This window comes from Cibotium barometz, chromosome 4, assembly GCF_041138505.1.
Source record: "Cibotium barometz isolate CiBa-2024 chromosome 4, ASM4113850v1, whole genome shotgun sequence".
In the NCBI taxonomy this organism is placed as follows: Eukaryota; Viridiplantae; Streptophyta; class Polypodiopsida; order Cyatheales; family Cibotiaceae; genus Cibotium; species Cibotium barometz.
Genome location: NC_141049.1, coordinates 5,633,905 through 5,645,600, shown reverse-complemented (window position 1 = coordinate 5,645,600; position 11,696 = coordinate 5,633,905). Strand labels below are relative to the sequence as shown.

Sequence of the window (11,696 nt, the reverse complement as noted above, 5' to 3'; positions counted from 1 at the left end):
GAATAATGAGAAGAAATTTGTATAGGAAGGAGCAAGTCAAATGCTATGTTTATGCCATTCCATTTTACATTCCTTTCTAGGCGTATGTTTCTTCAAATACATTTAGATCAATTTTGTTGTGTTATGTACGAGTGGTCTAGGTTTGTAAAAGGTGAGATAGTAGTATATATTAATCCATGTTTATAAACCCCATTTGGGTTAAATGAATGTCTACCTAAAGTTGATCCTTGAAAGTAGTTAATTATTCTAGTTGTAGCAAGTTGCATTGGGAATTTCTCCCTTGGGTCACTATATTTTTCAAGTCTTATACAACTTGATATTCCTTTGTCATGTGGTATATTGGTGTGGAAAGTCTTGATGTATCATGCTTACAAAAGAGTTATTCCATGTATGGTGTTTTCCCCCTACAACTTTGCTTCATAGTTTCAAGATCATTACTGAAAAATTCCATTTGTTTCATCAAGAAGGCCATCACTAATGGACTAACTTATAAATGATCAACAAAGTGGTTATTAATAGCCTTAAATAAGAGAGACTATTTTGTCTCTTGCCCCTCCTACTACAAATTTAGGTAGCCTCACACTAAACGGGTACCTAGACTAACTTTTCATGAATGACCACTATCATATCCCCCACCCTCTTTAACCCTAGTAGATTTGATTTATGAAAAGATCTCTGGGAATCTTCATATAGTAGAAAATCTGTGATGATGAAAGATAATCTAACTCGACTAGGCTTTGTTCCTAAAGGCTTTTCTAGTTATTAAGGGAAAAGAGAAGATTAGCTTATATGCCATGAAGCATTGCATAGATGTAACAAAACTTTCAAGCCAAGGATTGGAACTAGATTGTGTGTCTTTCTCAAACAAAAAAGAAAACTCTTTGTCCAAGAGCTCATGATCTTTAGAGTAGGATCTCTCTTAACTTGGTCATTACAATGGTTCGCGCCCCAACAATCGCCTTGCCTCCTCCCTAGAATCTCGATCTTGTTTAACAAGATGGTGCTAGACAACTATACATCATAGGCACGTGTTTGTCGAAGAGAGCACTCACATGTCTCAAATCTTGACCAAGTGATGTTAGTCAATGCGCGCACACTCATTTTGCAAGGAGGTTCTCCACACCCCACATGGGGTGAGAGGGGGTGAGTTTTGAACTCACGCTAGCTCCCCTTCTCCTTATGCATCCCAAAAAAGAAAAATCAAGATTTAGCATTTGCCTTGTGCCTTGTAGGGCCTAGAGTTTTTACATATCCTGTAGCCAAATGGCCCAAGTTCACAAAGGGACCCTCTCGAATGTAGCCAAATAGACATGTGCAAAGGCTAATGTGACCAATATATATATATATATATATATATATAAAAGGCTAGAAAAAGATCCACGTCACAATTGTCTGCCTTGGGAGAAATTCTCTTCCAACCAAGGGAGGTAGACCAAGCGATAGAGACAACTCACGTCTCATAAAAGAACAAACGATTTATGGACTTGAACCCAGAGTACGAAGACAAGACACTTGGCCTCGCGAGTCCTATGCACATTTTGTTGAAAGGAAAAGGTATTAGTTAACTTTTCAACATATACACCGCTCCTTTGTGGCTTTTTCTAAGAGGAAAGTTATTACCATTTTTCATTTTTCATCCTGGAATCGTGATGAGTGGAAATCCTACGGTACAGAAGGCACACAGACAAATGCATAGAAATCCAACTCTTCAATGTCACAGTTTTGGACAAATAATTTGATGTCTGCAGCACATTGGATCATCCCTCCTACACAGAGGCTCTCGCACTTTTTTGCTGCTGGGCTTCCTTGAGCCTTTCACGAAGAGTCTCTAATTTTCCGGAGCTTGGGATGTTCAAGGCCATAAGAGCCCTCCGCAACTCTGCTTTATCCATTCCATCGATCTCATGAGCAGAGAGAGGCTCTGACAAAGCCCTGGGTAGTGGAGGGGGTGCCGGCTCAGAACCCCCAAGCATTCGCGGGGCAGCCCTCCACGGGATGCTCTTCCTAGCCTGCACAGCCGTGCCAACCAGTAAGCCAGAACTACCACACCGTTCTAGTACATGTTGCTTGTGGCAAAAACATACCTCACTAACAAGCTTCTCTAGCTCCTTGTAAGTAGGCTGCTGAGACTGCAGCCCTATCAAGTCACTTGTTCCATCCGAAGCCATCAGGTATACCTTCAGCAAAAGATCCAAGAAGAGAGTAAGGAAGCTGGATTCACACTGTTAGCCTCACCCTCATTTGAAATACGTTTCATAAAAGAAAAAACTCGTGGTTCCCCCCTCCCCCCAAAGCATTTTCCGGGGCTACAATTTCCAGCCGCAAAGCTTTCTAGTTACTTGTAGTGTCAAAGAATGTGCCTTCCCCATTCTTATATATGACCAATGATGAGTTCTGTTATTTCAATACCGAAATGAAAAGGCAAAAAATGCTTCCCCACATTTCAAGAGTTTACAAGTCTGTCTTGTAGGTATACAACTAGAACAGAGAAGGAGCCATAACCCAAGTTACGAAAAAACAAGACCAGGACCCACTATACCCATACTTAAGATGCTGAATCAGAAGGCTGGATTTCTAAGGTACTGCTTTACATAAACAATATCATTTACACTGTATATAGGTGGTGTTACACACAGGCACAAGATAAAAACTACACAAGCACCGCAAGCTGCATGCCATTATTATCACAAACCATGATTTTCACTTTCTTAAGAAGTATATTTTAAAGTTGATTGTTTGTCCAAGCCTGAAAAGTAACAAAAAGGTGTACCATCAATATGGTACTGATAATGTTTTTCAACACTACTTGATATCAACAAAAAAATTATAGCTTAGGCTTGCAACTTACATGCCAATCTTCAGGAAAGCATTTCAGCAGTCTTACAACCCCACCAGATCCTGATACCACATTTGAAGCTTCTCCAATGCGTTGCTCCAAAAGTAAGTAGGTTGGTTCAAAAGTGTTCACAAACTCCTCAGCCTGTCTGTCAGGGCAATAGATGTACAGAATAAACAATATATATGCGTGGAGTGGCTAAGGGCATTCACTGGCAATGATTGAATAACGTATATGAAATGGTGCTTAGATACGTACCTTTTCCAAGGACCAAAGCCAAAATCTGAAACCACCTGTCCCGATGAATGCCATTGTGGATTGACCATGAGTGTAGGCCTCTTTTCATCACTATTCACAAGCGACTTAATCTGCCATGACAAACCCAAACATTGACCAGCTATCAGAGGTTATTGAGTCTTTCTTTGTCTCCACTAGCAACTTACTATAGGTAATTAGTTCCATCTGTTAAATATGTTCAACAACTAAGGTTGGCATCTCAAAGCACGAATCTGAGCTTTGAGCACTTGTGCTTGGAATCTTGGGCACATTGTTTTTATTTTGCTCTCTCCACGCAAAACAAATCCGTCAAATGCTCAGACTCTTATAAAAGAGCCTCCATCCGATACCTCAAAAGGCAGCCGCTCTACCTACCCTGACCCAAACTCCCACTCAAACGCACACTCTCTTGGAAACTCCTCCGTCCAGTCTCAAAGCAGTCAAACTTCTGGGAAGATGAGTTGCACAAGATAAATTGGAAGGAGAGCTACACAAGAGGGTCCGATCCATCACATACTTGTTAAGATCCAAGCGATTACTCACAGCTGGCTATTTCAGAGTGCAATGTGACTCCCCTAGCACTGATCAGTTCTTAAAAGGATGTCAGTAAGGCTCCTTCATATCAGTTGGATCTTGTAAGCTTCTTTCCATGCAAGGTAAAACTTTTTGGAGTCTTACAAACATCCACACCTCAAAAGGTTTGGATGGCAGCCAGTCTATCTACCCTGACCCAAACAACCAGTCAAATTCAGTCTCTAGGCAGCAGACCTCCAACTGTCATCCGTCCACTCTCAAGCATTCATGCTTGTGGGAAGAATGCCTGGAAGGAGAGCTGAAAACGGTCACATGTGCTGCACAGGAATCCTGGAATGAGAGCTCCACAAGGGTGTGCCACCCAGGACATCCTTGTTGGGCAGTGACTCACACGTGGTCATTTCAGGGTGGAGGAGTTCGACACCCCTAACACTGCAAGGTGTGTGTACCACCCGGGACATCCTTGTTGGGCAGTGACTCCCACGTGGTCATTTCAGGGTGGAGTTTGGCGCCCCTAACACTGCAAGGTGTGTTCCACTGCCATGACCATTAAAGATAATGGTTTATCTTGCACTCTGGTGACATAGCTTCTTGCCAGACATGGACACTCGTGGCATGGACCAGCTTCCTTAAAGGATATCAGTGAAGCTTCTCATATTAGTTGACTTAACATTTTCAAAAAGATTGTAAAGATTGTTGGGAGTAGAGACGAAGGTAACAAAACACACAAATGCAGCAAGCAAAGAGAGATAGAGAGAAGCACAACACTCAAAGTAGATTGATGAAAATGAGTGAAGTGGCATGATAAGGTCACTTACACACACTAAGAGTGTGTACATACGCTAAGGAGAAACAATCTCTTAAAAAGAGAAAATGTGCCCCCACCCATTATTAGCCTACCTCCACACATAAATCTCCCTTGCAGTGATAATCTGAACATGTATGGGGATCATGTGGCTGATCAATTTCCAAATGGCAATAAGCCTAAAGCTTTGCAAAAAGCTTCAAACTTCTCTCATGAAAGAGCCTTCGTGAATATATCTGCCACATTGTCGTGTGTAGAGACGAGCCATGCTAATCTCTCTTGCAATGAGCCTCTCCCTGACATAACAATAATGCACCTCAATGTGCTTTGTGCGAGCATGAAACACTGGGTTCCTCGCAATGGCTAATGCAATCTAGTGGCAAACAAGCAAGACACCATCTCTCGGCCAAGGGGGAAGCAAGGGGAGAAACGCACCATATCAAGTAAGGGCAACCAGGTCAGCCATCATCTCGGGCACATCCAAGAGCTTAATGCTCAGCTCCAGGGCTTCCAGCAGGCCAAAACGCAGCCTGCATCAATGCACAGCAGGGCACCCAGACCAGCAGCAAAACCACCTTTAACGGGGCGGTCAGAGCAGCAGTCAGGGCAGCAACCAGGGGCAGCAAATGCAGCCCAAGGGGTGGCCATATTCAGGCCAAATCAGGTCGAGTATAGTCACAGTCAGTCCAGCACCGTGGACAGCAAGCAAGGAAGTCAAGTTGTACATTCATTAATTCAAGCAAATACGCCGGCCAGCCGTGGGGACCCTTGAAAGGGTGAATTCGGACCCAATCTGGTCTCTTTTGTGTACTTCTCAACCCTACACTCAGTTTTCAGCAAGTGTCATTGCATCGTAATTTTATCTTTGAAACGCAGGTGCAGGTTACAAGTCTACACCCTTGCTATGACAATCCTGAAATTTTGCAATACAGTCATTTAAAATCACTTGGACAGGCTTCCAATTTTAAGCCAGATAAAAAACTCAACACAACTCTCACGCAAGTTGCTTTGAAATAAAGAGCCGCTAAAACCACCTTTGTGGACGGAAGGGTTCACTCAGTTAGAGGAAGTGTTACATTGTTGAATGTACAAAGTATTAAAAATGACATATTCTCCAAATCAATCAGTGACTATACAGACTGGTGATACCACCAGCAAGACCTAACAAGAACAACTAGAGCAGTTGTAAACAAAATAGACCTTCATTGAGGTCAAAACAAAGACTTCACAAGTGAACGTTCTAGGCTGGTTGTGCAAAAAGAAGGGGGGGGGGGGGGGGGGGCGGGGGCGGGAAGAAAACAGACAGCAGGTTACTAGATTAGATGCAAACAAGACCAGCCTTCTACTACATGATATGAATTAGAAATTACCAGTACACTGATGCGTTTACTATGAGCAGGCTTCCGCAAATCCTTTTTAACATCAAGTTTGAGGACATTCTCACCATCGTTTTTTGGTTAAATCTTATGACTCAAAAGGATGCTTACTTGTTTCAATGTCTCTGCAATTGGAAACACAACAGCAGCAATTGACTTGTCTGAAGGATACAAGACTGCAACAGGATCCATTTCATTCTCAAATTCGCCAATACGCTTCATAACAACTTCAACGTTCTCTTTTCCATTGCCCAATCTTTTCAAAATAGACGTAGTCACCTTAGAACAAGCCATGAACTCGTCTGTAATGCTACATGGATAATCCCTGTTCAAAAGCGGAGGCTTCAAATGAAGAAAACCCTCAAAAGGTGCTTTCGGTTCGAAAGCTGTGAGACAATATGAAGCACATGCAGTGGAGATTCAGAGAAGATAGTATTCTTCAGAACCGTAACATGGGATCAAGAAGCCAAGAATAACAAGTCTTTATAAAACAAGGATTGTCGATGAAAAGAAAAAAAAGCATGATTGTATTTCCTCCATTGAACTCTGTTAAGGAGAATGTGCGCCTGGTCTCTAATCGTGGACTCGGTCCCGCAGCCACAGCTGCAAGATGATATGCAAGAGAAGCTTCAGAAGGCTCCAGTCACAGGTGACATCGACGTGCTCTTCATTCAGGCGCATCATCTTACCGCGAGCCGTACTTCTTGTTGTAGAAAGCTTCTTGTAGGACGCAGTCACATCTTCTGGTCCCAAGCAACAAGCCCCCTTGAGAACAAGGTAAGGGTTCGCATCTCCATCAGCAGCGAGCTTCTTCCTCGAGTTCTATTCCCATAATGGAGCTTAGGACCGCATTGATTTATGGATCCAGGTGAGACAAGGGCTCCCACAGGCGGATGCCTAGTGTATCGGCAGTGATTTCAACATGATTGAGACCCAGGGACCGCTGAGGAGGTAGCACGAACTCCAAGGTCTCGGGGAGGGAGTGCAACAATCGCCATCAAAGGGCCAAGATGCTTGGCACCTTGGAGTTTGGTTATGCCTCCCACAACCTCCATTGCCAAGACCACCGTCCCAACTAAGCCCAGTTTCATTGCTTCTGTTGGCATCCTAGTCCGGGACCACCTCCTCCAACAAAGCCCCCGTTCTTTTGCACCTCAGTTACCCGTGGCAACAGAACAGGCAACAAACTACCAGACTCCTCAATCGCCTCATACAGAACTCCAAGGTCTACCAATGACTTTGAAAGATCTCGGAAACTTTATCCTCCCCCTAACCAGCCCCGCCCCCCCAACCCGCGGGCTTTGTTACCTCATCTCTTGACTTCCTTTAGGTGGCCACTCAGACGAGGCTCCAGCTTTCAGGAGCAAGAGAGGAGTCTCTACCGCAGCCAAAAGTAGACCTGACAGCCCATGGATAAGATCCATGGAGGAGGCTGCCCGCATTTCCTTGGATGCTTCGGGTGGGGTATCGTTATCATGCATGGGCCTCCTTTTGAACAAAGAAAAGAGACAAGGTGACAAGGTCATCAAGCTTGGTATGATGTTGTTCAGGTGCGAAAGCATAAGCAAAGCAACCGAAGACAGCCATTAATGGCTTTCTATCATGCCGAGCTTCATAAGGAGTGATAGTCTCAAGGCTTTCATTGGACACCTGTTCAGTACATGTGCTACACAACAGCTTCCATTCAAAACTTGTGAGGCAAACTTTGGCCATCGGCAAACTTTGGCCTTTAACCATATATTGTGCCATCTCCATTCAAAACTTGTGAGGCAAACTTTGGCCATCGGCAAACTTTGGCCTTTAACCATATATTGTGCCATCTCCATGAAAGACCTGTTCTTTCTCTCCGATACACCATTTTGTTGTGGTGTACAAGGCACGGTACATTGGTGCTAAATGCCCCTTTTTGGCAAGTATGCATTAAACTCTTTCGACATGTACTCCCCCCCCCTCTATCTGTACGAAGGGTTTGCACTTTGCGATCTGACACATTTTCAGCCATGTGCTGAAAGTGCCTAAAGCACATAAACACCTCTGATTTTGACTTCATAGCATAGACCCTACTGAATCTAGAAAGGTCATCAATGAACGTGACAAGGTAGAGGGATCCTCCAATAGATGGCATCCACATCTATCACATGCGTGGAAGCGATGTCTTCTTTCACCCCTAACACCTCCAGCTCACAAAAACTGTCTGATACTAACAGACTCCTAGCTGTCAGATTTGACCATAATTGGCTTCCTCTTGACCCAAAAAGATTATTTCTACCCTTCTTCTATCTGATTCCTAACTCAACTGACTTCAGACCTTCCCGCTTCTGTGTCCTCTGACACTTACAAACCCTCAAACACCTTAGATCCCACAATGATTTAGCACTACAGTCCCTTATCTGACATCAACTGACCTCCGGTTGACCTTGTTCGACATCCTCCAGCTCACAAAAACTCCGTCTAATTCTGACAGACTCTTGGCTGTCAAATTTGACGGCTATCAAATTTGACCCTAACTAGCTTCCTCTCGGTCCAAAAAGATTCTACACCTTCACCTGAGTTATCCTGATACTATGCAGCTGACACTAACTGACCACTGTTGGCCCTCAGCTGACCTTGTCCCCAGTCAACCAACTCCCAACACTAACTTAGACATCACTCACAATTTATCTTCTCAATAATCTCAATCAAAACATCATAACCACCACAACCAAAACACCATATCACAAAACTCAACCATCCACTCACAACAGGTTCAAACCCAAGCACTCTGTTTTCTTCATATTTGCAAAATCAAAACCAATCTCAACAGCCCTTAGACTCTGGGCTCAACAAAGAAAAAAAAAACATAAAAAACAGAGGGAACCCATACAAGTATCTCCTTGCAAAGCAGCTCTCCACGTCTTCATCTTCATCTCCACACCTTCAAATCTTTTTGCTGGATTCTGCAGCCATCTTCTGCAAATTTCTCTCTTTCACTCACTCTCTCTGTCTCCATGATGAGGAACAATCTTTCAAACTTTGAAAGTTCTTTGGGCTTTTCATCTTCTTTGACTACTTCCTTGGCTTTTTCGGCTTCCCCTTTGGCCTTTTCTACTTCTTCTTCTTTAGCCTCAATTTGAAACTTGAGCAATCTGCTTTGTTTCAAAATTGCTTGGACGAAGTCATCACTATAGTGCAAAAGCGTTTCTTTGCATAAGTGGCTTCATAGAGTCTTCTACAGTGCTATTGGATCAACATATGGTCAGCCTGCGGTCTTCCTCGTCCTTGCATTTGGTAGTCCACGGTCATCATTCACATCATTGTACAAAGTAATACAAGCAAATACTCCTGCTTGGGGGGGGGGGTAGGGGGGGCCTTTAGTGGGTAACTGGGATCCAATCTGGTGTCAACTCTCATCTTCTCTCTCAACTCTTCTCTCTTAAGTAAAGTGGATTGCATAAACTCACAAGTTTAAAGAAGGCTTTACTGCATGTCACAACGCTCAACCTATTGCATGCTACATTGATATCAGATCTGCAAGTTGTGACCCTACTTGGCTACCTAAAAGTGAGCATCCCATGGATGGTAAAACTGCAGTCACAAAAACCACCCACACTTCCACAATGTTAGGAGAGACTTCTTTAGAAAGCTTTAGAGAAGACATGGAAGGAGAGATCAACAAAGAAGATGTCACCAAGTCCAGAGCTGCTAAGGATATGCACATATGCTGGCTGGAAGATAAGAGGATCTTCTATGCTGCCTAGGGGACGAAGCACGGGGTGCTTTAAGGCTGAGTTATATGCTCTAGAAAACCTAGAGTGTTACATGCACTGAGCTTGATCGTGATAACGCACAACAAGGCCTTCTTTATTATACCTTTATGTGGTGAAAATCTCTAGCATCAACTTTAGAGAGAGAGAGAGAGAGAGAGAGAGAGAGAAGAGAAGAGAATGAGAATGTAGAAGACGACACAGTATTGGGTCCCAATACCCACTAAAGGGCCCCCCCTACAAGCAGGAGTATTTGCTTATATTATTCTTTGGAGAAATGCTATACAATGCTGAGTACAAATGATATGAATGCCCAACACAAGGACGAGGAAGACCGTACGTTGGCTGAGTATTCTGCTATCCTGAGGCTCTGCTGAAGACACTCCTTGGCCACTGATGCAAGTCCAAATAGTTGTAGGACTGCACATATGTTGGCTAAATGTGAAGAGTTATCTTCCTCCTTAGCCTGGAGTGCTTGGATGCTGTAAACTAAGTATACCTGAATGAATTCATGTGGGTTGATGACAAGCTTTTATACCTCCTCAGGACTGTAGTCGGCTTCCCCTAGGAGGCTATAGGCTGTGGCAAAAAGCCGAGGACTGGATGAATGCACAATCGACTGCTGAAAAAGGCCCTCACGTCTGATAAATGCCAGTCGGCAGCATTAAATGCTGGTCCAGTGCTATATTTCAAGTTGGCTCCTCGTTGAATGTTGGTCAGGCTGTAGCAATGCCTGTCGGTTGTTGCTGGCCGACTGTATGGCAAAGGCCTTGAATGCCTTTGCAAGGCTAGCCCACCAAGTTGGGGCTGCCTTGGGGCTAGCCTTAGGGCTGGCCCCCTTCTATGTGAATGAACCTAGAATGCCTACGTGCATCTAATGCTAAGGTTGACAACTTGCTTCTGAATGATGCTTTCTCCAAGTGGGTTAAGAGGACTAACCTCTAAAACTTAGAGACTGACCTACGTAGCTCGTGCCTGACTGTCCCTAGACTGAGGGCTCACAATGGGGTCACGGCATACGACAAAGAATCCTAGAAAAGGTTCTTCTTCTGTATAAATGTTGCACTGATGATCATGCCAGTGTGTCACTGTGTACCCCAGTGCAGAGTGCATGTGACATTCCCTCCTGCTTAACTTGGCGGCAAGTTCAGGGCTTCCAAGTAGTCCGCCAACAACTGGGGGTACTTCTAAAAGAACTCTTCATCCAGCCAAACTACTTAATGGGTTCCGCGGTCTTTAAATTTCATATAGAACTGTCGTATTCTTCGATCGGATCCATGCTTCCATCTGTGGAGGAGAATTTGCTCTAGCTCAATGACTTCAACTTCGTCTATCATACCTAGTTGTTGCTGTTCGGATATATCCTGCAATGCTAGACCTACATATGGCTTCAACTAAGAAACATGAAAGACATTGTCCATAGTCCAACTTTCCGGTAACCTTAACTTTAAAGAGACATCACTTAACTTTTGAATGATTAAAAATGGGCCGAAACTTCGGAATCATAGTTTGGAACAACGCTTGCCCACTTGCTTTAGCCATTGTTTCATGATGTGGAGATATATCCAATCCTCTTCCTTAAAGTTGACATCTCGCCTAGATTTGTTGACTTGCCGAAGCTTTGGCAAGGTGCTCCTTAGGTGACTCCATGATTTCCAAGAATGTCTTGATGGTTTTATTGGCCTCAAGAGATGGTGACACCCGTCTCGTCAAAAGAGAAGAGAACTGACGACCAAATGATGCCTCATACGGCATCCGACCAATACTCGATGAGTGAGTATCATTTAGGATTGCCTGAACCAAAGGAAGATATTGTTCCCATTTCAACTCTTGGTCATGGTAGTATATATTTGAGAACGTTTGACTCACCAGGGAATTTGGGAGCAAAGTTCATTGGGAGAACCAGGTCTTCCTCCGTGGTGTACCCCTTAGCCTGCGTTAGTACGGGCATGCCTGTTGGTGCACAGTCCCAGAAGACCAATGAAAGGCAGGTGTCCACCTAGTGAAGATGGGAATGAGCCTGTGATTTGGGGCTACTCCGACCCAACACCTCTTCATCGACTTGAACCAGTTTTATCTGGTTGTTTTCACTCCCTTGTGGAGAAATCTGGTCTGTCAGGCCCGTG

At 44.0% G+C, this 11,696-nt stretch overlaps 1 protein-coding gene and 1 long non-coding RNA gene across 2 annotated transcripts in view; one reads left to right on the top strand and one right to left on the bottom strand.

Moving 5' to 3' along the window:
* Positions 1-1,596: 1,596 nt before the first annotated feature.
* The window catches only part of LOC147638825 (uncharacterized), a 35,137-nt gene continuing 25,037 nt past the window's right edge, over positions 1,597-11,696 (bottom strand). Inside the window, exons 3-7 of the mRNA XM_086784869.1 lie at positions 5,939-6,152; positions 3,095-3,204; positions 2,849-2,984; positions 2,085-2,177; positions 1,597-2,009 (exon numbers count right to left, since the gene is read on the bottom strand). Of these exons, the coding sequence (XP_086640995.1) occupies positions 1,767-2,009; positions 2,085-2,177; positions 2,849-2,984; positions 3,095-3,204; positions 5,939-6,152 (796 nt within the window). The 3' untranslated portion in view covers positions 1,597-1,766. The remainder of the gene's footprint in view (positions 2,010-2,084; positions 2,178-2,848; positions 2,985-3,094; positions 3,205-5,938; positions 6,153-11,696) is intronic.
* LOC147638824 (uncharacterized) overlaps positions 2,469-11,696 on the top strand; it is a 35,219-nt gene continuing 25,991 nt past the window's right edge. The window contains exon 1 of the long non-coding RNA XR_015263794.1: positions 2,469-2,579. This is a non-coding gene — a long non-coding RNA (uncharacterized LOC147638824). The remainder of the gene's footprint in view (positions 2,580-11,696) is intronic.